At 39.9% G+C, this 26,534-nt stretch overlaps 1 protein-coding gene and 1 pseudogene across 1 annotated transcript in view; one reads left to right on the top strand and one right to left on the bottom strand.

The window, feature by feature from the left end:
* TRPC5 (transient receptor potential cation channel subfamily C member 5) overlaps nt 1–26,534 on the bottom strand; it is a 152,979-nt gene that overhangs the window by 116,234 nt on the left and 10,211 nt on the right. Inside the window, exon 2 of the mRNA XM_059679733.1 lies at nt 3,030–3,551. Within this exon, the coding sequence (XP_059535716.1) occupies nt 3,030–3,551 (522 nt within the window). The remainder of the gene's footprint in view (nt 1–3,029; nt 3,552–26,534) is intronic.
* On the top strand, nt 16,226–16,636 carry LOC132224815 (ubiquitin-like protein FUBI; annotated as a pseudogene).

Below are 26,534 nucleotides of genomic sequence, written 5' to 3'. Positions count from 1 at the left end.
GAAGATAAAATAAACTAAAATTGATCTATAGCCATTGTTTATATATTTAACTCCATTGGAAAATTTGGAGCTACATATATAAAGCCTAAAAGAATTATGAAGTCTCTGGCCATGGGATTAAACTTTGGGCCATTTTGGGATTACTGTGAAAGTATATTATTTCCCATGAATTTACTGACATTGAAGTTGAGAGTCACTCACTCTTTTTGCTGTATTTGAGCTGGAGTTTGATGTGCTCTGACTGAAACAGATTAGTCTATTAAATTACAGAGTTCTCATTGATTTGATTCACAATGATGAGTGCATACCACCAGGCCTGAAATTGTTGATTTTTGCATACAGTGCTTTTTGGATTGCTTTTGTAGTACTGCTTAATATCCATAAATTTGAATAGTTAAAAGGTAATACTTTGTAAGTGTTATAGATTAAAAATAATGTAGTCTGTAAAACGTAAAGTTCTAATTGTATGGGTTCACATTTGAAAGAAAAGTGGACACCCAAAAACTTGTGCATCTTCAAAAAAACTGAATCCTAGTTGTGATGGTTGCCCAACAACATGAATAAACTTAATGCCATTGAACTGTAAACTTAAAAATGGTTTAAATGATAAATTCTATGTTATGCATATTTTACTACAATAAAACAAATTACTTTTTCCTCCATTTGAATGTACATAGCAAATGGACCCTGAAAACAGTTTTGGAATCTCTGGTGCTTAATTAAGTGAGCAAAAAGAAATATAATTCCTTCTCACATCCAGGTTGGTATATGATAGCTGAGAAACATATTGTATGAACATATAGTAACATAGAGATAGTCTGTAATAACAATAATAAGATAAATTTGAAATAAGAGACACAGGGAACAAAGTTTCAGGAAAGTAAAAGACTAAGGCCTGAGGGGGAAATGAGGGTTGGAAGGCAGTGAATGTAGAACCCAAGGGTGAGTCCATGGTCCTATGCCAAGCAGATCCCCATGAGATTGAGGAACTCATCACAGTTATTTCCAAAGGGAAAAGTAACTAAAATTGTCAAATGAAGATTATATGAGCAGATGGGGTCAAGTGATAGAGTAGTTGGGAGATAATCTATTAATACAAAATTGATGAAATATTGCAATGAAATTGTTTGAAAATAAATGCTCTGTCAATTTTCAGGGGGATGGGGCTTAAATTATGAACTTTATCTGCTACCTAGTGAGGTAAGGAATGCACACTTGAGTTATATTCTGTAGTATCTATATATTTTTTTTACATTTGTATGCCCATTAACTATTTTGTTACCTGGAAGCAATTTGTGTTCTAAAAATACCTGTGTTTTTTTTCTCAAAGTATTAGAACAATTTATGTAAAGTGAAAAACACAATGAAAATATAATATACATTATTAATAGAAATATAACAAAGTGAAGAAAAATCAATTAGACCTTATAGCAGACTAACACAACTGATACTATAAATCAACAGTAGGGCGGTAGGAAGGAGTAAGGAGTAAGGGAGGGGATGGGTCATAATCTATTACCTACAATTTTAGTACACAGAATCCGACCATACACCATGAAAATGAATAATAATAGCAGCTAATATTTATTGAATGCCTAATGTATGCTGAATATTGTGCATAAGTATAATATGTATTATTTTATTTAAACTTTATATTTCTCCAGGGAGGTGTTCCTGTTATTTTCCCCATTTTTTGGAAGAGAAAAGTGAGGTTAAGTAACTTCAGGCCTAGTGAAATAACTTAAAGTGATTAGTGGCAAGAAACAGGATAAGGAGAGTTGGATGGGCCTATCCATTTACTATCTCCCCCAATGCAGTCTTTTGATCTTCATGTTGCTCTTTTGTCATTTTATATCCCCTTCAAGGTTGTCCCTGCTACTCATTTTTGCCTCATTTCAAAGGCATAGCATTTTTTTTCTTGTGTCAGATAAAGGGACCAGTGAGCATACAATGTGATTTGCCTCAGGGCTTGGTGGATCCATGAAAGGGTGGCACTGCCTGTTCCCCTTTAGGTGGTAACCACTACTTGGTTCAACCTGTTTGAATCATCCTCCTGGTAGCATTGGAAGAGAGATGAAAATGGACATTAATGTACTTCCTGTGCCACACTAGCACTTTCTCATTTATTTCCTATAATAGTCCTATGAAGTGGAGCAACTATTGTCATCTTCATCTTATAAATTAAAAAGTAATGTCCTGAAAATTTGAGTTTCTTCAGGTTATAGATCTGGTGAGTTGGAAATGCATCCTCAGTTGTTTTGGCTCTAAAGTCCCTGCCTTTTCTAGTGTACCATGCTGCCCCCAAATTGTTTGATTTGATGGCCTAGAACAGCACCTGCTAGATTGTAAATGCAGCCAAAGCGGAAAACAAAGCCTTTAATTCTGTGTTCTGCTTGAACTGACCTCCCTCAAAGAGATAAACTCTAAAAGTTAGAAGGTCATACCATAGGAGAGGCTGCTCTTGCTTTCCACAGCATTACACACTCCATCTTTCAAATGCATGTATCAGCCTTCTTGCTGAGGGGCTTCCAAAGACTTAGTTTTACCAACAATTACCAACATCCAGATATTGAGCCATTTGTAATCACTGCCCTCCACATCCAAGTATATAGGGCATGGTCCTTTGTTATGTTTTCTCATAGAAATTATCCTTGAGAGCACTTAACAATGATTTGTAATTATATATTCACTAATGTTATCATTTACTTAATGTCTACCATAAGCTTGTAAGCTCCATGAATACAGAGTATCTGTTTTTTTGTATCCCGAACAGCTAAATAATAATTTGTTGAACTGATAAGTGCTTTCCCATTAAAGAGCTAGGTGATCAGTATTTTCCCTTACTTATTTGGCCAAAAAGAAAATATGCAGAGGCTGTATGTGCCTTGGATAAGCGGGTTTGTTTCTTAGGCCTGTCTAACCATTTGTTTCTTAAAGAGCTAGTGGTAGAAAAATGCTAACTCTGTTCTACATACTCTGGACTCTGGAGGGATTAAGCTTCCCTGAAAACAGAGAAGGACTCAGCTTACCTCTTTCTGGTGGTATTTGATTGCTACCTTCAGCTTGGCCAGGTCATGGTACTTCTGAGGGTCAAGTTCTTCACTATGGTCATCTCGATGGTTGAGGATGATCTCCAATTCCCGGGAGCTCCGAGCTTGGTCCAGTAGGTCTTTGGCAAAGAGCTTACACTGTTGGGAGAGCTCCTCATACTCAGCCTTGAACTCATTTTCTACCTTGCTGAGTTCTTTGAGCTCCCAGCCCAGGCGGAAAGCAGTTAGGATAGGGTCCTCACTTGATAAGGCAATGAGTGAGGGGCTTGCCAGAGCCTTATAGATGTTCAGACGGGAGCGGGAGTGGCGCAGGCTATCCACCTCTGAACTGGACACACACTCCACACAGTTGCAGCGGATCTGGTGAGGCCGTGGAATAGTGACCCGTTTTTGGACAAGCAATTTGATGATTTCATAGTTGTTGGTGTGGGCAGCTAGCATTATGGGAGTGATGTCTGGTGTGAACTCAGAGAACTGGGTGTCCATCATCAGAGTAGGAACCTAGGTAAAATAAAACAAAAAGTATAAGAGCAAGATTTAGGATTGGAGAAAGAGGGAGCACAAGGCCTATCAAATATTAGTGATTTGGGAATTGGAGTTAACATTCCTTTGTCAATTCCCCTCCTTATCATAATGGCTATCTGTGGAATGCTTATTGTATGCCAAGCACTGTTCTAAATGCTTTACATTTATTTACTAATTTAATTCCACAACAATCTTTTGGGATATATATTTCCCTTTAATGAATAAGCTGAGGCACATAGAAGTTAAAAACATACCTAGGATTACACAGCTTTTAGTAGCAGAGCCAAGATTCAAACTCAGGCAATATGTCTTTAGATCTTCCCTCTTAAAATTATGCAACCACAATATGTCCAATTCTATTGAAGGCACAATGGGGATACAGAGAAGTAAAGGACATTTTTCCTGACCTTCTGGAACTGAGTTTGGTAGATCACAAACTTGGTGAGTAGGAGTACATGGTAGTTTGTGTTCATTTCCAAAGGAGCAACAGAGATTGCAGGAATATTTTTTCATTGTTGACAGTGTTACAGATGTCCTCCATCTTCCCCTCCTTTGCTCCCCTCCACCAAGCCCTCACCTCACCCCAGGCCTTCACCCTAGTATATTCTGTGTCCATGGGCTATGCATATATGCATGCATATATGTTCTTTGGTTATTCATTGAAAGGCTAATGACAACTAGCAATTTTAAAGACCATGCCACTAAATCAATCCCTGGTAGCTAAAGAGAAGATACCCTCAAATCATTACACTGACTTTGTATCTATATATATAAAAGCTTAAGCAACCAGCTGACCAGCCGACTGCACTGACGTGCACTGACCACCAGGGGGCAGACGCTCAACCCAGGAGCTGACCGAATGACAGCAACTTTTCAGAGTGCCCTCTTGCATTCCAGGACCCCTTGGGGGATCTTGGACTGCTGGTTTCAGCCCGATCCCCGCAGGCCAGGCCGAGGGACCCACCAGTGCACTGTGCACCAAGCCTATACTATATATATATAGAACTTCAGGGGGCCAAAGACTAAAGCCAATGTTCCCTATAACTTCCTGCAGGTCCCAACAAGGTAGAGATAATCTGTTATTGTCAGGAAGAAGTAGTCTATAAATGAGGACCTCCAGGCTTAGGGAGGGACTACCAATAACAAAAGGACTTTTGATAAAATTGCCATGTCCATTATGTGATGCTTGGTGTAAATAGCAGGTACAGGCGAAAGGTATGGAGTTCTTTGGGTATTCAGGAGCATCTCTGGGTGAGTGCAGAAACTGGTCAATAAAGAAACAACTTTTCAACTTTAAATGTATTTTAGGACCCAGTTTGTTCTCAATCTAATAGTGAAACTTAGGCAGCTCACAAGACCCACAAAAGAGTCTCAGTATAAAAGGATCTAGAGCTAGATAATAAGGAGGACCAGAATAATCCAAGAAAGCCTCATGGAGGTGTGGGGCTGAGTATTCAAAGCATATGTAGGATTCCAGAAAGTAGTGAAATATTGATCTCAATACAAAGTGTATTGAGCTGGGAGCTCAAGTGTAACTGGGGGAGAACATGGATAATTGAGATTCTCACAGAATAGGCAAATATTATTTTAATCTATAGCAGGGGTCCTCAAACTATGGCCTGCGGGCCACATGCAAATACAAATATTGTATTTGTTCCCGTTTTGTTTTTTTACTTCAAAATAAGATATGTGCAGTGTGCATAGGAATTTGTTCATAGTTGTTTTGTTTTTTTAACTATAGTCCGGCCCTCCAACAGTCTGAGGGACAGTGAACTGGTCCCCTGTTTAAAAAGTTTGAGGACCCCTGATCTATAGTTTCTTTTTACTCTTAAATTTTTTAAAAACCCAGAATTGCTGGAGAACTGACAAAAAGATGAGTTACAGTTTTTCATCATCTTTACCTCCTTTCCACCTTGGATGGAAGATCCCCAAGCAGGGAAGTGGCCAGAAAAGAGGGAATAGGAAAAAGGTGGAAGAGAAAGAGGGGGGGGGGATGCGCAAGAAATCTGTTTCCTTCAGGGAGTGGTTGCATCAGCCTCTGAATAGTTGAGAGCTGGCTGCACATTGGTCATCAATGGCTTGGATTGAGCAGCAAGTAAACATTGTTAAACATTTATAGAGAGCAGCTACAAATGAGACAGCAGGAAGTGAGCAACTGGCTCATAAAGTAAATTGGACACAGGACAGAATAATCTCAGCAATTAACATAAGCCTACAGGCTAAGGAAGAAGTAGGTCTGAGTGGGCCTGGTAATGAAAATAAATACCACAACCAGCATAAAGCCTAGAGTTGGGAGAGATGCTAAGTGAACAATGTATCACAGTTGGCCCAGGAAGAAAGAAGCTTACATCTGGGAACCTGCCAGTTATCAGTGGGCAGGGGCATTCCTCAATCTCTGTCAAGATTTAGAGGCAGGAAGTGGGAAGTGGAGAAAAAGTAGTTTGTAGCACAGGATTCCCTGGGTTAGATTGGAGGTATGTGTTTGCTTCTTACCACGATGTTCTTCCTGCCCTTTCTCTCCACTTCCATGCTCTTTCTGTTTTTCCTACTCTTTTATTTCCTTCTTTCCTTCTTTCTATATCAATGCTTCCAGGCCTGTCCAAGACACACAGTAGTACTTGTGAATATTGCTTAGCCCCACTTGCATCATAAAGCTGAAAGGTTGCTGTCTATGCTTAGAATATGAAATGCTTTTTGGAACCACCTGATTCCATTGTCTTCGACTTAGTATTGACAAGGAGTCTTTGATTCTCCTTTTAGCTTTCTGGGTATATGACACCAAAGATGAAAACTTTTCAAAAGAAAACTGGCCCACAATGACCAACCATGTCTTTCTACCCAGACTGCCTTTTCTCCTTCCCGCAGCCTTATCATTCACAGGTTGCCATACCTAATTCAGTCATTCTTTCTGTGTGTACATCCTTGTGGGATCCCTGTATGGAATGGTCTACCTCATTGCTCTTCCAGCAAAGGGTCATTGTAAGCCCTGGCTCCTTCAATAGCTCCTTGTCTTAACTTGATCCCACCTGTTGCAGACCACCCAGTTGTTGTGGGCACTAGGTTACAGCCAATATCTTGTTGTTCTCTAATTATGTTGCATGTATCTTTTTTGTTTCTTCATTAGGGTTGTGAGTTATTTGGAGGAAGAGCTGTCTTAGTCTGTTTGTGTTTTCCCCCATAGTGTCCAGCACACTACAAGACACAGCAGGCACTCTGCAAAAGGGAATTAAGTATCCAAATATCAAATTAAGAAATTGACTCTATTTTACAAACCTGGTTCCTACAATTTGAGTCAGTGTGAGCTAGTGTCCTTGGGTTTTTCCTTCCCATGCCCAGCTGAGAAGGTAAACATTCCAAGATTCTAATGAGGATTAGAAGACCGGCTCTATAGGGAATACCCTGACATCACAAAAATTTAGGACAGTCCCTGCCTGTCATTTTCACAATTCTATTGCTTCAAAATGGAGACTCTTCTACCCTCTTCTTCTACCTCTATTCACCCTGCTGCTTTCCCCTTCCTAGACTGTGCAGGAAACATGGATTATCATGAAGATACCCTGATAAAGAAAGAGAGATTCTATAGTGAAGGTCAGAGATTTCTGTTAATAATCAGGACTTAACAATATGGTTAACATGAGGGGCCAAAAAGTAAATAGAAAAAAGAAATGAAGACTAGGTTTGGGGGCACATGCATAATTTTAATGAGTAAATTATAGGAACTGGTGAACTGTAGAGCACATACCGTCTCAAGAGGGGCATCTTCTGTTCAGCTTCTCGTTATAAGCACAAATGAGGGCCAAGTGTTGCCATTTTTCAAGATAAATCAGAAATATGGATTTGGGGGCAGAATTTTTAAAGATTTAAATGTTGCCTCAAAAAAGTTAGAGAAAGTGTGCAGGCTCGACAAAATACATATATGAGGGAATTAAGGCTTGAGTGAACCAGTTTGTGACCTTTGAGCTAGCATATAAGTTGTGAGACTAATAAAAGAATGTGAGAGGAAGCTGGACATTTAGGCAGGAGCCAAATTATCAAAGGTGTTCTTTGCCATGCTAAGGAACTTAATGTTATTTTTTGCCACAGTGAACTGCTGAAGAATTTTAATCAGAAGAGGTGCATAGTTAAACAAGTGTTTTAAAAAGATCAATTTAGCTAAAGTGTGGTGAATTGGCAGTGGTAAATGTGCTTCTAATTTTTAATAAGCAGCTTTCCACACACAAAAAATCTTGATTTATAGTGTTTGGCAATTTCTGTGGTGTAAATATTCCCACAGTGGCCAATTTCAAGTTACCAATATAACATCATGGAACATAGAATTTGGAAGAGATAAACAACCAGTTCTCATCAGCTAGTGTAAGCCAGCGCCAGCACACCATTGGATGAGTTTCAGAAGGATATGACCAGTTAAAATATATCACTAGTGTAGATGAAGAGATGGTGAGATCTTAAACAGTAATTCTAGAGATACACAGAAAATAATAGGTTTAAAACATTCATTGGATGTGTCAATACACCAGGAGAAATAAATCAAGGAGGTCAGGTTTCTCAATTGCATGTCTGGTTGATTGTGGTGTTACCAACAGATAGTGAATATAGGAGGAAGAGTAAGTTTAGGGTTTTTAAAAAGTTCAGTTTTGGACACATTAAATTTCAAGTACCTATTGGGACAGTAGTAGGAAATTGTATAGCTCTAACATGAGTCTCGAAGGAAATTTCAGGACTAAAAATGTGGATGTGAGAGTCTTTAGCCTGTAATAGTTGAAACCAAGACAATGGATGGGATCAGTCTCTGCCTGCCCCAGCCTCCCCATAGTTGGGCTTGCTGATCTACCCCAAGGACTCAGTCCTGCCCCAATTTCCAAAGCAACTGAGGCTTGAAGTAGGAAGCACTCAATTGGCCATCCTCAGCCTCCTTTATTCTATATTTCAATCATTGGGGATTTGCATTAGGACACTCTCCTTGTTCTGTTAGTTTTTGAATCCAAGCTTCTTCCCCACCTTAGCCCTAGTTTGTAAAACAAGATTCTCCCTGGATATCTAGTCTGAATTTCTGTTCATATAATGGGCCTAATAGCCCAGGCCTGGTATATTTTCTGGGTTATCTGTGCCTTTGATCATCTTTGAGTTATTTTATAGCTTTGTTAATGATAATGTAAATATTTCTTGTCTGTGCATCTATTTGTAAATTTTTCAGCATACCTGATGGCCTATATCAGGGGCCAACAAACTTTTTATTGTAAAAAGTAAGATGGTAGCCTGGCTGGCATGGCTCAGTGGTTGAGCATTGACCCATGAACCAGGAGGTCACCACTGGATTCCCTATTAGAGCATACGCCTGGGTTGCAGGCTCAATCTCCAGTGTTGCTCATGCAGTAGGCAGCCAATCAATGATTCTATCTCATCATTGATGTTTCTATCCCTCTCACCCTCGTCCTTCCTCTCTGAAATAAATAAAAATATATTTGAAAAATAAGATAGTAAATATATTACGATTTGTGGACAATACAATCCTGCCATTGTAGCAGGGAAACAGCGATAGGTAATATGTAAATGAATGGGTATGGCTGTACTTCATAAAATTTTATTTACAAAAACATGTGACAGGCTGTATTTGACTTTTAGGCTATAGGTGATAGACCCCTGACCTTCTCATTCCGTCACTAATCAATGAGTTAAACAAAAATTTTGACATGTGTTCACTTGAATTTGTACACAGATCATGATTTAATCATTTAAAAATTATGCTTTAATAGCCATTTGTGTTCAGATTGAGGTCAGGTGGAAAATTCAATTTTATTATTTTCTTATCAAGTTTTGCTTTCTCTTTGAACTCCAAAATTATACTGCATGGTCTTGGGCTTCCCATTAAAAATTCTGCTTTTAAAAAAGAAAAAAAATGTGTACATAATTTATATTGAAAGAACAAAATGGATAAAACTTCTCTGGGGATAATGTCACAATACATGCCCGATGTTTTTAAAAAGTCAAAATTGATATATAAAAATCAATAATGTATATAACAATAGCTACCATTATTACCCTTTGTAACAAGGATAAAAATAACATTAATAGCTACTAATTATAGAGAACTTTCCATATGCCAGGCACCAGGCTATAGTATCTCATTTAGTCCTCCCTTTGTTTCTATGGTATAAACATAGTAATTATCCTCAGTTTACATCTGAGGACACTCACCCATAGAAAAACTAAGTGCCTTGCCCAAGGTCTCATGTCTAGGAAGTAGAATGGAGAGAACTTGAACCCAGGCAGTTTGGCTCCAAAGCCTGTACTGTTAGCCAGTGTGCTGCCTCAGTCCCAACTAGTGAAAGACCAAATTTTTGATTTATTATATCAATAAATAAATCTACAATCATAACATTTAATATTCATACATATCATAATTATGTGCTACAGGTTTTATTGAGTAATAATAAATCTCATCAACTAATATTCATCCTTAAACCCAGATAAATGTTATGGAGCATTACTCAAGATTTGGGAGCCCACAAAGCCATTCTTTTTTTTTTTTTAAATATATTTCTTTATTGATTTCAGAGAGGAAGGAAGAGGGAGAGAGAGATAGAAACATCAATGATAAGAATCATTGATTGGCTGCCTCCTGCACGCCCCCTACTGGGGATCAAGCCCGCATCCCGGGCATGTGCCCCTGGCCAGAATTGAACCTGGGACCCTTCAGGCTGATGCTCTATCCAACTGAGCCAAACCGGCTAGGACAACCATTCTTGATTTTTTATCAAATAGGATGTATTAATTTTTCAAAAGACAGGAGCTAAGTCTTTGAGAAAATAATACATGGCTAAAGCCATAGGTTGTCAGAGTTTATACTTTCAGGGAAACTGGAAAAGGCATTTTTCTCAAAATGTATGGTGGGGGGTGGAGAAAAGGGAAGGGAATCAATACACCAAGAAATTACACTTGGTTCATATTATCTACAACTCTGCTTCTAAAGAAACCTGATAGATGAACCAATTTGATTTAATTTTAAAATTTGCAATGACTTGGGCCATAGCCACTAAAGAATACATTGCCTCCATATCCCTGGGGCTTTGCATTCAGGCCTTAATGAGTTTGCTCCTGGATCACCCTAGGTCTTCCTGTTATAAAGCTAGCACTATATTCTAGAATCCTTCTGGATTAATGAGCACAGGACAGAGTTGCTGGGATCTAAGTTAATCATATAAAACACTGGCAGTACAGTGAACAGAGAGCTTGAGTTAGTTATTCATATTTTCAGCTAAATTCCATTGCCAGAGGACACAACAGAGGAATAGATGATGCTCCACTTTCCCCACTCTCAGGACTGACTAGAGCTTTTACAAGGTTATTGTTCTCAAGTGGCCGAAATGATACATTCATTTCCATTAACCTCATCACTGGACACAATCTGCTAACTGGAATTTTTATGAACCCTTAGGCAGGCATCCTAAGTTCATCACAGACTTCTGAAATTAAACCCTCCAATGGACAGTCCCATATCAGGAGCTACCTCATTCATATCCACAATGCTGTCTGGTTATAGGCTAACCTATCCAACTGTCACTTCCTCATAGAACTGGCGCCACAGTATCATGCCAAAATAAATCTCCTATTTTATGACTGGATTTAGTGAAATTGCAATATTTTCACATGCTGGGCCTCCTCTTCTCTACCCTAACATGCAGATAAAATCAATGCTCAATCTTTTCAGCAATTCAAGGGACTGTTGGAAAGGAAACTTCATTTTTCTGTATTACTCAGAAATGAAGAACACCTGCATCTAATCACATCATATTACCAGCCACCCACTCTGCCTTACCTATAGATCAGCTGGCTAGTAGTAGCGATGCAGGAGCAGCCATTGGCATCAGATGGGAAATAATGTTTCCCAGACTCTGGTAAAAACAGAACCTTCCGAATTAAGATTTGGTGTACCATCTGAGCTTATGTCAAAGCCATTTGTGTAAGATGCAGCAAGTTCAAAAATCAGTAAATCAGAAGGTGTGGGTTATTATGGATGTGGAAAAATGCCAGAAGTAAAGTTATGGTCATTGTGTCTCTAGCACTGCATAGAGCAGTGATGGCGAACCTTTTGAGCTCGGCGTGTCAGCATTTTGAAAAACCCTAACTTAACTCTGGTGCCGTGTCACATATAGAAATTTTTTGATATTTGCAACAATAGTAAAGCAAAGATGTATATTTTTGATATTTATTTTATATATTTAAATGCCATTTAACAAAGAAAAATCAACCAAAAAAATGAGTTCGCGTATCACCTCTGACACACGTGTCATAGGTTCGCCATCACTGGCATAGAGTAATGGATCCCTGATCTGCTGGTGTGAGTGTAGTTTGCTTTGCAGGTAGCTCTATGGTGGTGCTTGGTACAAATAGCTCTTTAGGAAAGGCATTATTCTTAGTTTATTTTTATGTCATCATGTAATTTTTAAATTAAATTTCTCTTGTATATTGTTTTACTGGAAGAGGATGCTACCAAGCTGATTTAGAGTATTCTGTGTCACTGCTCATCATGTGACTAGTATGAGTTCAGGTAGCATGATAAAGGTTTCTGATCTGGGCTGAAAATCCAGATGCAGAAACCGTGGGGATCAACCAGGGCACAGGACCATGTAAGGGCCAGGATAACCAGATTGATATGAACTATATGATAAGATTCAATACAAATAAACATTTATTATTTTCTAATTTCTCTAGTAGACACTGATTTTGTTAGAAGCAATTCTACCAGCAAAACAAAATCAGAATGAATAAAGAGGGCCTTTCATGCAAAAAGAGGAGTTGATACCCTTAATTTGCTTTTAGTAGTTTATATCCATACAATTGAAAAGTATATTTATTGCCATACAATGAAAATTGATAGGTATTATTGGGAGTCCCAGTTTAGGTCTAGAAGAGCTTAGGTGATAAAAATTAGGCTCAGTTGGTTTTCAGAATGTAAAGGTAAATTTTAACAGGTGATTCTCCCCCCCACCCCCATCTAGCTTTTTAATTCTATGAGTTCCAAAATTTTCAACTGTGTTTAACACTTCTTCTTTTTTCCCTTTATTGATTAAGGTAATGCATATGTGTGCTTATCCCCTCCATTGCCCTTCCACCCCTCACTCATACCCTGACCCCCCTGCTGTCTGTATCCATTGGTTAGGCCTATATGCATGCATACAAGTCCTTTGGTTGAGAATGCAGAAAAGGAGAAGGAAAGGGGAAAGGGGAAAAGAGCAGTTTTACTCTCTCAGCAGAGAAGCCAGCAGTCTCAAGGCATGGGAAGATCAAGTGGCCAGGCACTTCTCGTGATTTCTGGGAAGGCCACAACAAAGTAAAACAAAAGAAACTTAAGAATCAATCTGTACCAAAATATTCAGCAAAGGAATTTTGAAGCCTATAGACAGGAAGGTATATAACACCTTGGACCCACACCCAACTTGCTCTTCAGATTATCTGAGAGCCCATCTGTGCTTCATAAGCCAGATGTACAAGTTTGCTTGCTTGCTTTGCTTTTTCAGTAAAGGCGCATACTTTAATTGCTTTAATAAATTGGCTTTTCTCAATGCACTCAGGGTCTCTGTATAAATTCATTTATATGAGAAGACAAGGATTGAGGTTGGGGACAGCTTTCTCCCACTGACTCAGGGGGTTGTCCAATAACACCTCCCTGGTGTTAGTGAGAGGTGCCTATAACACCTGAGATTAACTGGGCCTAGATTCAAAACTAGAGTTTAGCGGCTCTTTGCTGGCAGAGGCCATTCATGTACTCTGCATTCTTGAGAGAATCATAGACTGAACTTTCAACCCCCCGTCTGTTTATGTTTTCTGAATCAACTACTGCAGGGAAGTTTCTTGTCCCCTCATCACCATACTACCACTTAAGCAATAGACTGTGATACACCCTGACCAATTAGAACTGCACAGATTGTAATTATCATCAACCAATCCATGCTGATTAGACTTGAAGTCCTCATTTGCATGATGGTAACCTGGGCAGAAACTTCCTCCATTAAAGATGGCCTCTCCTTTGTCTCTGCAGAGCACTGTTCTACTTTTACCTGAGGCTGCATCATCCCAGTTTGCAAACTGTTTGCTTGAAGAAAGTCTCTTTTGTCCCTCCGATACTTTTTAGTGAATTTTTGTTGACATGGGGCAGGAAGCATGTTTTATTCGTTTGTACTGCTGGAAGCACCCTGGGAGAATTTTGTGTTTAGGCTCTCCCTGCTGAACTCCCCACCTGGGATTTCTGAGTGGCTTCTCTGAAAAACACTCATGCAACAAGGAGTCCTTCATTCTGAAGTAGAGTTTGGCTAGAAATGAAAAGCCTTTTAGAAAAGAAGCTTGAGTCTGGACAATGCCAAGCAGCTTAAGTTCACCTAGCACAGACATGTCAGGAGGACTCATTTCAAGAAATTTTCTTTAGCAGAAAACAGGATTTAAATGTCTCTGTGGCCTTGACAGCACATATCATGATGATCGATTGATTTTTCAGAACACAACAGCCAGGATTATATCAGTGGGTCATAACAATAAATGGGTCACATTTAATAAATACATGTAACCTTTGGTTGACAGGAAAAATAGTGTAAGCCATTTTGTGATTGAAGCGATGCCTATCATATTGACATTGTCAGTGGTAAGCAAATTCTTTTTAAACACAATCTTTGACAAGCAAAAATCTTTGACACACTGATGTGTGTATAATGTTCTGCATTTACTCATATATTTTCACTCTACTGCATTTTGAAAGGACAAACTCAAGAAAAGTGCCCACCCCCCACCATAATTTCTTCCTCTCTCTGACATTACTTCTAATTGTATTGTTTTGAACTGGCAGCTGCATTGTCAATAGTGCTTCTCAAGCAGAATGCCTTTTGTTCTTGTCAGAACAGACTAACTATTAAAGGAAAGAAACAGGAGCTTGGTTGCTTCTGGCTGGAGATGGGAGAAGGAAGAGCTACTTTGGGCCTTTAACCCTACTGTTTCTGTCTTTTGCTTGTCTTTTTCTAGTATGCTCCCAGGCTAAGGGTGTGGGCTGCTGTCTCCCCAGAGAAAGGTAAGCTAGGCATTGATAATTGCTGAATTAGGAAAACATGGGGTGCCTTGTCCTTATTTCTCTGAAGGCAGACATGCCTCAAATCTGAAACTTGAAATTTCAGAGACATTTTAAATGTAAGGATGACCTTTCAATCACTTGCAAAACATTCCATCCTCTCTGGAAGACACATGTAACCAGACACCTTCGAGTTTCAATGAAGTCTTTCACTCTTCAGGAATGCAGGGCAGGGCTAATAGAAAGGAGGAGAAGGGGCTGGTGTTCCCAATGAAATTAACTATTGCTTAATTTTCTTCTTTATATTCAATGAATAGGGGATAAGAATCTCAGATTGATGAAAAGTTGCAAGAGTGGTAGTGTTTGAAGCCCCCAGATATTTGATTATTCCACCCCCAATTTCTAGTGGGGGAGGAAACAAACCCAGGTCTTGGAAGGCTCCATAGATGCATAGGATTGTTTGTCTATGTCGAAAAGAGCAGCTAAGATGATTAGGTATGCAAGAATGAGGCTTAGCTTCCAGAAAATTCTTCTGCACCTGTGGTCTTATAAAGCCATTCATTTATAAACTTGAGACTCTGTGGAAGCCCCAGACATACATTTGAGAATTCAGGGCAACTGACACTTGCACAGAATTGCTGTGGGACTTCTTTCATACCTTGCCAAGGTTCCATAAAGTTAACATTGAGGTGTTTAACTTTTTCAGAGGCTAAATGTTAATACCTCTTGGATTGATTGCAGTGACAGGAGAATGGGCTAAATTGCTACTATGCTTCATCTAATTCTGATGATTCGGTGATTAAGTGGACCACAGCCAAACAGATATCCACCAGAACTCCAGGGATTTTATTCTAGAAATGTATCAATGACACCATTGCCTGTGGAGTTATTAGTGAACTCCCCTGTGGTTTTATTAAATACTAGAGCTTTGTATTCTTTCCTCTCTAGTAAGCCAATTAGGTGTCTGACATGGTACCTATTTAATGTGGGTTTATAAAGTAATTATAGAATAATTTGAAAACATTGTTCATTTCCTCACAGCATTCCTGTGAGGTTATTTAGTATTCTTCCTTTGCTTTCAAATGGTAAGAGGTTAAGCTATATAGAGGTTGAGTAGTTTGCCTAAGGCTACATAACAGTTGAGAGATGGAGTCAACATGAGAACTCCATTCTCAGATTTTGTCCATGATATCATGTGCCTCAGCTGATATACATATTACAAATTGCAAGGTTGAAAGAGACCTTGGAGATGACATAGTCCAACCTCATAATAGATATTTAACTCTTCTGTAAACACTCCTGCCCAATGGCCATTCTGCCTCTGTTCAAACATTTCCTGTGGTTATATGCCATTTCATTTCTTTCCACTGCTGAGATTATTGTTTTGAAATTGGGTGGTCACATTTTATTCTTCCCAATCAAACACTAACACTACTCAGCACCTTCAGACTGCTCTCTTTAGCATGAAACTCTTTATTAAAAATTCTTTCCAGAACAGTAATGTGGCATGCAGCAGGCAATGAGAATTTACTCCTTCCTATTTTTTGACTCCATCTTTGTGGTAGTGGCAGCCATGGGCACAGTTGGTTTAGTAGCCAACATGGAGTTCTTTGTCCATTCCCAGGAGCTACATACACCCAAGGTGTCTGGCCATTAGACAGTGGCCCAGATCAAGGCTCATGGAGGGCATTGCCCTAGAAGATCAAATGGTACTCCTGGAAGATACTCCTTTAGAGGATGAGACTTCCCTTGGCCAGTGTCAGGTGGAGGCCTTGACCATGCTGGAAGTAGCTGGCCATCTGCTTAGAGGTAGAGTCCATGGTACCCTGGCCTATGCTGGGAAAGTGAGAAGTCAAACTCCCAGAGTGGCCAAAAAGAAGGAAAATGGGTGATAAAGAGAGGAGGAGTAGACAATTATGAACTGTGTCAAGAGACAGGTATAGTACCATTGCTTCACTAATGTTGTACCCCTTTTGACAAGAAGAAAGGTACCAGTTCTAACTCTTAAGTCATTTTTCATACTAGTTTTCTCTAATAAAGACAATTGATCCTGTCAAAAAATGAATAAGTATAAGGAGGAAGAGGAGGAGGAGGAGGAGGAGGAGGAGGAGGAGGAGGAGGAGGAGGGAGGGGGAGGAAAAGGAGGAGAAAGAAGGAAAAGCATACTTTCCTATTTTATTTTTATTTTATTTTTAAAAATATATTTTATTGATTTTTTTAGAGAGGAAGGGAGAGGGATAGAGAGTCAGAAACATCGATGAGAGAGAAACACCGATCAGCTGCCTCCTGCACACCCCTCACTGGGGATGTGCCCGCAACCAAGGTACATGCCCTTGACCGGAATCGAACCTGGGACCCTTGAGTCCGCAGGCCGACACTCTATCGGCTGAGCCAAACTGGTTAGGGCATACTTTCCTATTTTATAGTTAATTACTCTAGGTATAAGGTGGTTCATCTGATCATTCATCTGATCAGCTTATGGATGCTGGGCTTAAGGGTCTTTCAGGAAATATTTTAGCCTGGTTCCAAAGAAGGAGTTAAGGATTGAGAGTGCTAGATTAGTGTTGAGTCTGGCTACTGGGTTTTGTTCTCCAATCTTGAAAACCAAGGGGTATAGAAATGATATTACCAGTTGAATAATTTAGTTGAATATATGAATTCAGGCTCCCTTCTTGGTACTTTAAATGAAAAAGTGGGGGAAACGACCAAAGAAGAATTATTTCTATTTAAAGAAAACCTTGCTCATTTAAGTTATTTCTCCCAAATAAGATTTATGGCATTTTTTCCAAGGATCCAGAGAACATTTTCCATTCTGATCAGATAAGCTATTACTCCCCAAAACTTAGCACCGACAGCAGAATATTGCAAGCCCACCTTGTCCTGCTTCCTGGTTTACAAATGGAAACCTGTTAATCATGGCAGTTTCAACAGGGAAGGCAGAAAAGTAATGACGCCAAGGCCAAACCAGGGCCAATCACTGTGTACACCCTTAGTAGTCCAAGGGAAGGAGATTTAGTTAGTAAAAGCTGTGAATTATGACCACATCAATATCACAAATAAATGTTTCAGATCCAAGGCCAAGGGCTATTGGTTAAATATGTTCAGCTTTTAGACACATATATATTTTTTTAGGGGACACATTTTCATCTCTCCTACCTCAACTGCACTAACCTGGAGCCAAAGGTATTGTCATTTAGATACTCATGTGGCCTTCCTTGCTTGGGTCTCTAGATCCCTGCCATCTAATGAGAGGCTTGCTTCATGGGGTTTGTAAGTCTTTTGGGGTACCATGGGAATGAGAAACCTTGCCTTGGGTTTTGTTTAAAGTAAATAACAGCTCCTTAAAATAACAAATATATGACTGAAAGAAGGTTTGTATATCTTTATAATGCCTTTTCTGTCCACCCAGAGTTGAAGTAGAGAAAATTACTTAGGTTATAATCCTTTAAGATGAAGGACTTAGGTTATAGTTCTTGGAAGACAGTTCATGGTGCTAGACTCCAGAACAGGTGACTATGGAACTCACTCTGAGTGGCTTTAAAGACAGATAATTTAATTTTTATTGTAGTGGAAGTAACAATTGAAAATCAGAAGTTATGCATCTTGGCTCTGCTATAAGAGTCAGTTTATTGAGTCTGTGAGCCTGCTGGAGCCTCACTGTCCCCATCTATAAAATAGGGAGGAATGGGTTAAATAATCTTTCCAAGTCTGACATTCTATTAATTTCACTAATTCAAAAAACTATTTGTGTGTGACAACATGGATGGACCTTGAGGACATTATGCTGGTGAAATAAGTCAGACAGAGAAAGACAAATATCATATGACCTTCCTTATATGTGGAATCAGTTCCTCTATTTCTGTGTTGTCAAGTGAACTCGTAGATACAGAGAACAGATTGGAGATTGGTTATTGCCAGAGGTGGGGATTGGAGGATAGAGGAAATGGGCGAAGGTGGTCAAAAGTTACAAACCTCCAAGTATAAAATAAATAAGTCCCAGGAATGTAATGTACAGCATGATGACTATAGTTAGTAATACTGTACTTTATATTTGAAAGTTGCTTAGAGAATAAATGTGAAAAGTTTTCATTACAAAAAATATGTGACTATGAATGGTGATGAATGTTAACTAGACTTATGTGGTGATCATTTTGTAATATATATATAAAATCATTACATTGTATAAATGAAATTAATATTATATGTTAATTATAACTCAATTAAAAACATTTCTGGTATACTTTATGAATTATCCCAAATGAATACATCCCTGTAATCACTACCCAGCTCAATAAATAAAAGAGCATTATCAACATCCTAGAAACCCTTCCCACCACTACCTTCATCCCCCGCACCAAAGTGCAATCACTATCCCTGAAGTCATGAATGAGATTGCTTGTCTGAAACTTTATATAAATGAAATCATATAGCAACCCCCCCCACACACACATTTATGGGATACTTGCCATGTTCCAAGAGCTATTCTAGGCACTAGAGATTCAAAAGTGAACAAAATAGACAAAATCCTTTCTCTAGAGAGGTGACATAGGCAACAAACATATATGTCATATGGTGGTAAGTGCTATGGAGAATCTTGAATTATGGCAAGGGAATAGGGAACAATGGGGGATGTGCTATTTTTATATAAGAAAATCAAGGAAGGTCTGCCTGATAAGATAGCATTGGAGCAGATATCTAAAGAAATAAAGGGAGCGAGCCATGCAGTTACTTGTATGAGGAACATTTCAGACAAAGGAACTGAGGGTAGACCATTCCTATAAGAGGTGAGTATGGCTGGAACAGATCAAGTAAGATAAGAGTGGTAAGAGATGAGATCAAAGAGCAGGGGGCCAGATCATGCAGAGTCCTATAGGCATTGAAAAAGGCTTTGGAGGGCTTTGATCAGAGTGACACAGTTAGTTTTAAAAGTGTGACTCAGTTTCAGGGAAAAGATTGGTTTATGTGGGGCTGAGAGGGAAAGAGGGGAAATCCGTTAGTAAGCTACTACAGTTGTCCAGGTGAGAGGTAACCATGGCTTGAACTAGGGTAAGGTGATTGAGTGTTGAAAAGTTGTCAAATTCTAGGATGGTCTGGAATGATTCAAAGCTTGAAGTATCCTGTCATGGGCATCTCATGATATCCTCTATTCTTTGAGGCCTTTCCAAATATTATGAGTCTATATTTGCAGTTCAAATACTTCAAACACTGGAAAGCTTGATTTATTTGTTTTGTGAATTTCTGAACTTACTAGCTCTTCTCAAATCAAAGTAGAAAAAAATAACTGAAGTAACAGACAATTGGTGTCATTGGTAGCATCAATCGAGATAAAGCTTCTCTTCTTTGAGCTTGTTAAGATTGTTCTATTCCAGACGTAAACACCTTTTATTGACTGCTGAACAAGAAGAAACTAAAAGCCTCTATATCAGCCAGGGCTCCCTGATCATCTATTTTGGCACTATACATCAATACTCTCAGTGTCAAAACATTTTTAGTGTAGATGATTATGTCAGCATGGCATCAAATAAAGCAAGAACTTGGACTATCCTATTTATCTGCTCAGTGAAAACAATTTGGAGAGTTTAGACCAGAAATGGCATAGACTCAACAAGTCACATGTTGTTTCCCTTTTACATCTTTTCCCTACTAAGGAAATCAAGGAAATGTTTTCCTATGGATTTGATACTTGCCATATTTTCTGAAGTAGCAACTCTGCTGCCAATGAAGTCAGGGAAAATAATGGATTGAATGGATATTTGCCATTGCTTGAGTGTTAGAACTCATTCCTTTGTTAAAGACCAACCTTTGCCCAGTTGGCTTGGCTCAGTGGTTGAGTGTTGACCTATAAACCAGGAGGTCATAGTTCAATTCCCAGTCAGGGCACATGCCCAGGTTGTGGACTTGATTCCTAGTAGGGGGCATGCAGGTGGCAGCCGATCAATGATTCTCTCTCATAATTGATGTTTCTATCTCTCTCTATTCCTCCTTTCCTTTCTGAAATATATATATATATATACTAGTGGCCTGGTGCACTAAATTCATGTATGGGGGAGGGTTCCCCTCAGCCCAGCCTGTACCCTGTCCAACTGGGGACCCCTTGGTGGATGTCCGACTGCCAGTTTAAGCCTGATCCCTCTCACAGTCTGGGACCACTGGCTCCTAACTGCTCACGTGCCTGCCTGCCTGCCTGCCTGCCTGATCGCCCCTAACTACCTCTGCCTACCTGCCTGATTGCCCCTAACCCCTCTGCCTGCCTGACTGCCCCTAACTGCCTCTGCCTGCCTGCCTGATCACCCCTAACTGCTCTCCCCTGCCGGCTTAATCTCACCTCCAACTGCCCTCCCCTGCCAGCCTGATCTTGCCCCCGATGGCCCTACCTGGCCAGCCTGATCTCACCCCCAACTGCCCTCCCTTGCTGGCCTGATTGCCTCTAACCCCCTGCTGGCTTGATCTTGCTCCCAACTGCCCTCCCCTGCCAGCCTGATTGCATCTAACTGCCTCTGCCTCTGCCCCCACCACCATGGCTTTGTTCTGAGGGAAGTTAGATGTCCAGAAGATGGTGGGTCAACCCAGTCTACTTAGAATATTACCCTTTTATTAGTATAGATAGATTATATAGGATAGGATTGCTTAAATGGGTGGGGGTAGTCTTTTTCAGCAGGAGGAGATGCTCTTGGCAGATAAAAATACATAATCCCTATATCTGGACTGATAGCCAGCCATATGCATTATACTGCCCAACTGGTCATTAAAACAATTTAACCTCTTTCTTACACCTTACACCAAACAGCTGTTGCCCTTAAAACCCCTCCTCAGGTCCCACCTTAGGTTCTGCCTTTGCAGTTCACCAATTAGGTTCTGATTGGTTGGTTTCTATGCCAGTCAGTGTCAAAAGCTCCGCCTCCTAGGAAGCCATTGGCTCCTCTCAGTTCACCCAGATTTCGTTCTAATTGGTTGGTTTCTATGCCAGTCAGCATCAAATGCTCTGCCTCCTAGACAGCCATTGGCTCCTCACAATTCACCCAGATTTGGTTCTGATTGGTTGGATGTTATGCTAGTCAGCACCAGAAGCTCCGCCTCTTAGGTAGCCATTGGCTCCTTGCAGTTCAGCCAGTTTTGGTTCTGATTGGTTGGTTTCTATGCCAGTCAGCGTCAAAAGCTCCGCTTCCTAGGCAGCCATTGCCTCCTTGCAGTTCACTCAGATTTGGTTCTGATTGGTCAGTTTCTATGCCAGTCAGCATCAAAAGCTCTGCCTTCAAGGCAGCCATTGCCTCCTTGCAGTTCACCCAGATTTGGTTCTGATCAATCGGTTTCTATGCCAGTCAGTGTCTCCATGCCTATGTCTGGACCTGATCAGAGAGGCAGGGCTGACCAGCAGCCGACGCAGGCTGCTGGTGAGGGGGCTGAACTGCTGACCTCTCTGAGAGAGAGAGACGGGGCTGCTGGTGAGGCCTGGTGAGAGAGAGAGAGAGGCAAGGGCTGATCAGCAGCTGCCACGGAGACTATGGATCAGACCCTGCTTCTCTCTTTGGGCCTTGCCAGCATCTGTGGCAGCTGCTGAGCAGCCCTGCCTCTCTTTTTCTCTCTCTCCGAGAGGTCAACAGTTCAGCCCCTCGCCAGTCCCCACTCACCCGAGCCTGCTGCACATGCAGCCTGGTGTTTGGTCATCCCTTCAGTTGTTTTGGATGTTATCAACCCTGGCTCTTTATATATATAAAGACCAACCCTTTTTCCTGTTTCTGTATCTTGTCTACTTCCCTTGGGCTTGAGAAGTAGGCCTTTCCAGTCCTCTATTTCTGTGCTGTCAAGACTTTCTTTCCTTTGAACAAAGATACTTAAGCCCTGAACTTAAAAATAAATGAATGATTGAGCATGAATACTTTCATGCTTATACCAGAGAAACCCTAAGGCATTTTAAGCATTACTAAAACAATTCTATATTCTTATGCAGAAAAGTTAAAAGATCTAGAACACAATTAGCTTTGTTCTTTGCTCCAATTGCTATAAAAGTCTGGGTATACCACTGTTCTCTAATAAGTTAGGTTTTTTTTTAAATAAATAAATAAAGTGCTAATGACTGTAATGTACAAAGAGTTTAGACAAATCAGGAAGAAAGAGATGAAGACTCTAGTTAAAAATAAAAAGTTGACTCATAAAATAAATCCCTTATAATGTGAAATCCCACTTTTAATAAGAAATTCAAATGTAAAATGATAATGAGATAGCATTTTTAGCCTGTCAGATTGACAAATATTTATATTTATTTATTTATTTATTTTATTGCTTGCAGTATTACAAAGGGTATTACATATGTGTCCCTTTTTCCCCCCCGCCCTTGACAATCCCCTGGCCTCCCCTACCCCCCAGTGTCTTATGTCCATTAGTTATGCTTATATGCATGCATACAAGTCCTTTGGTTGATCTCTTACCCCCCTCCCTCCTGCCCCCCAACCCTCCCCGGCCTTCCCGCTGCAGTTTGACAATATGTTTGAGGCTGCTCTGCCTCTGTATCTATTATTGTTCAAAAGTTTATAATGGTCTCTATTATCCATGAATGAGTGAGATCATGTGGTATTTTTCCTTCATTGACTGGCTTATTTCACTTAGCATATTGCTCTCCAGTTCTATCCATGCTTCTTTTTTACAGCAGCATAGTATTCCATCGTGTAGATGTACCACGGTTTTCTAATCCATTCATCTACTGATGGGCACTTAGGCTGTTTCCAGATCCTAGCTATGGTGAATTGTGCTGCTATGAACATATGGGTGCATATATCCTTTCTGATTGGTGTTTCTGATTTCTTGGGGACAAATATTTTTTAATCTTTGATTTTTTGCAGTTTATGATTGCAAATATATGAGAAAAGGATACTCTTACACACTGTTGGTAGGAGAGCAATTTTTCAATGTATAGCAAAATTTTAAAATGCACACACCCTGTGATTCCATAATTCCATTACTCAGATTTACCTTACAGATATAATCACGCAAGTGTTCAAAGGCATGTATATACAAGGATATTCATTATAGCATTGTTCAATAAAGCAAAAATATAAAAAAAGTTCAAAGTCTAAATATACTTGAAACAATTTAAATAGATGACTGGTTAAATAGATATGGTGCATTTGTATGATACAATGCAATACTGTCATTAAAAATAATACAGTAAAGCCTGGCTGGTGTGGCTCAGTGGTTGAGCATCAAACCACGAACCAGGAGGTCACCAGTTTGATTCCTGTCCAGGGCATATGTCCAGGTTGCAGGAACAGATCCCCAGCAGGAGGTATACAGGGAGGCAACCAATTGATGTTTTTCTCTCATCAATGTTTCTATCTCTTCCTTTCCTCTCTCTCTAAAATCAATACAAAATATAAAAAAAGAATATAGTAAAGATAAATATCTTCACATAGAAAAATGCCTGTATGTATTGTAAAGAAAAAAGAAACAAGTCAGAACATTTTTGAAAAGTCTGTGTGTCTATGTGTGCTTCTGTTTGAATATGCATAGAAAATACCTAGGAAATACACCTATATTGTTCTTAGAGATGGCTTTTACAGAGTTGACCATGAGAGTGGGAAATGGTATGTTTCTCTTACCATGCTTTTATACTGTTTTAATCCTTACAATAATTTAATTCTTTTGAAAAAATAATTTCAAAGTAAACAAATGGATGTGGAAAAGGGTGGTGGTGGTGACTTAGGATCCTAATCCTATATAATAAAAGGTAATATGCAAATTGACTGAATGGCAGAACAACTGGTTGCTATGATGTGCACTGACCACCAGGGGGAAGATGCTCAACGCAGAAGGAGCTGGCCCCTGGTGGTCAGTGTGCTCCCACAGCAGGGAGCGCCACTCAGCTGGCTTGCGGCTGGCAAGAACAGCATTGGAGGCAGGAGCCTCTCCCACCTCTGCTGCAGGTGGGCATTAAGGAGCCAGGGCCTCTGAGAGGGATATCTGACTGCCAGTTTAGGCCCCATCCCAGCAGTCAGACATCCCCCTAATCTGGCAGGCAAACATCCCCCGAGGGATCCCAGACTGTGAGAGGGCTCAGGCCAGGCTGAGGGACCCTCCACTCCCGGTCCACGAATGTCATGTACTGGGCCTCTAGTACTTGAATAATTTCACACCTCAGTTTGAGACTTAAGAAATAAGAAAGGGGGACAAGGGAGGTACATTTTCATTTTGGTTGTGTAGACAAAGTCCAAGTTGTTCTAAACTTTGGCTTACTCAGTGGGGATTGAAACCTTCTCTGTGCAGGCCCATTGGAAGGTGTGAGATACTATCTGCCTATTTGAAGACAAGGGGTTGATTTGAGGAATTGTAGAGGTAATTTTTTTAGCTCCAAAGTTCCATCCACTATTCTGATACGGATAATGGAGCTGATGGTGGCTACAAATATTAAATCACTCCAGTTTTTCCTTGAAGAGTAGAAAGGGATTTACAAATTCCACTGTCCAACCTCAGGGTTTTTGTAATGGGCCATCACCCCTGCCCCCTTCCTCAGGGGAAGAGGTAAAGGTGGTAGACTCATGGATTTGTCTTTGGGACCAGCTTCATCATCCTTCTCTGATTTTACTGTCTTTGGATGTGCCTTTTTCATATCTGGTTCACAGCCCTCCTTTACTAATGAAGAGATAATAACAATTCACTAATAACAAGTGAAACAGTACGCTTTTATTCAATCAAGATCTTGGTATTTAAGTGCTGATTACCTTCTCTTTACTGAGAACTTCACAAGGCAGACATACTCCTTAGATCAGAGAATAGCTGCTAGATTGGGGCCACTTAATTCTGCCAGAGGCAACAAAGTTTGCATTTATCAACTGGTCCATGAATCCAGCATGACCCTCACTAAGGTGGTTCTCCTGACTCCAGACTCTGTTCACAGGAGAAAAAAACACTTCCCTTATCCTGTCCTGTCTGTTGGCCTAACTCCTAAGTCCTAGGGCTGGATTTGTTAGTGACAATTCAACTGATTTGAGGGGCAATTAGCCAGCCCTATTTCCTCAAACTATCAACCCTGTGCCTGTATTTTGAAATTTATTCCATAGGAAATAAGGAACCTCTGTGGTTCATTTGAGTAACATGATCAAATGCAGGACTGTCTTATCTCTAATAGCATTTATATTTCAACTAATTGTTTATATGTTTGCCTCCTCACCTCAATCAAGTAATTCAAAGGGACTTGGTAACCCACTGGGTGTGATAGTTGAAGGAGAGGGTAAAGATGAAGACAACTGCAAGGTTTCATATCTAGATAACTAAAAGGATGACTGGAAGGAGACAGGAGTCATCACTGGAGAGGATACACTGGATGAGGAGGATGCTATGGAGGAGGCTGGAACAGGGATTAAGAAAATAGACTCTACTGCTAAGTCTGCTTAGGTTTGAATCTTGGTTTGTCCGCTTACTAGCTTGGGAAACTTATGTAACCTCTTTTGTTCCTTATTTAACCTCCTGATGTCCCCATTTGTAAGGATAGTTAATAGTACTATCCTGCATTACAGGATGATTGTTTTAAATAAGTTAATGTATGTTATGTACTAAGAATGGTGCCTGGCTCAGAGTAAGTGCTAAATTAGTGTTTGCTATTTTTATTATTAGACATAGTGATTTTTAAATATTTGGGGGTACATCTAGATTGTTATATCTAACTAAAATTTGGAAAATAAATTATGAAGCTTTTGGTAGATATTGGTCTACAAAGGGAGAAGTGACAGAACTCTTGGTAGCACTAATATCAAAGGATTTGAAAAAGAGACTAAAAGTTAGTGGTCAGAGAGAGAAGAGGAACCTTATAGGCATGATATGGATGCCAAGAGAGTTGTCAACTAATGAGATTAAAATGCAACACAGATATTGTACCTGTGTGTATGTGGAGGGAAGGGAGATGAAAGGGGAAAATA

This window comes from Myotis daubentonii, chromosome X (genome assembly GCF_963259705.1).
Source record: "Myotis daubentonii chromosome X, mMyoDau2.1, whole genome shotgun sequence".
Taxonomy (NCBI): Eukaryota; Metazoa; Chordata; class Mammalia; order Chiroptera; family Vespertilionidae; genus Myotis; species Myotis daubentonii.
Note: the sequence above shows the minus strand (reverse complement) of the source record. Positions and strands in the feature narration are given on the sequence as shown.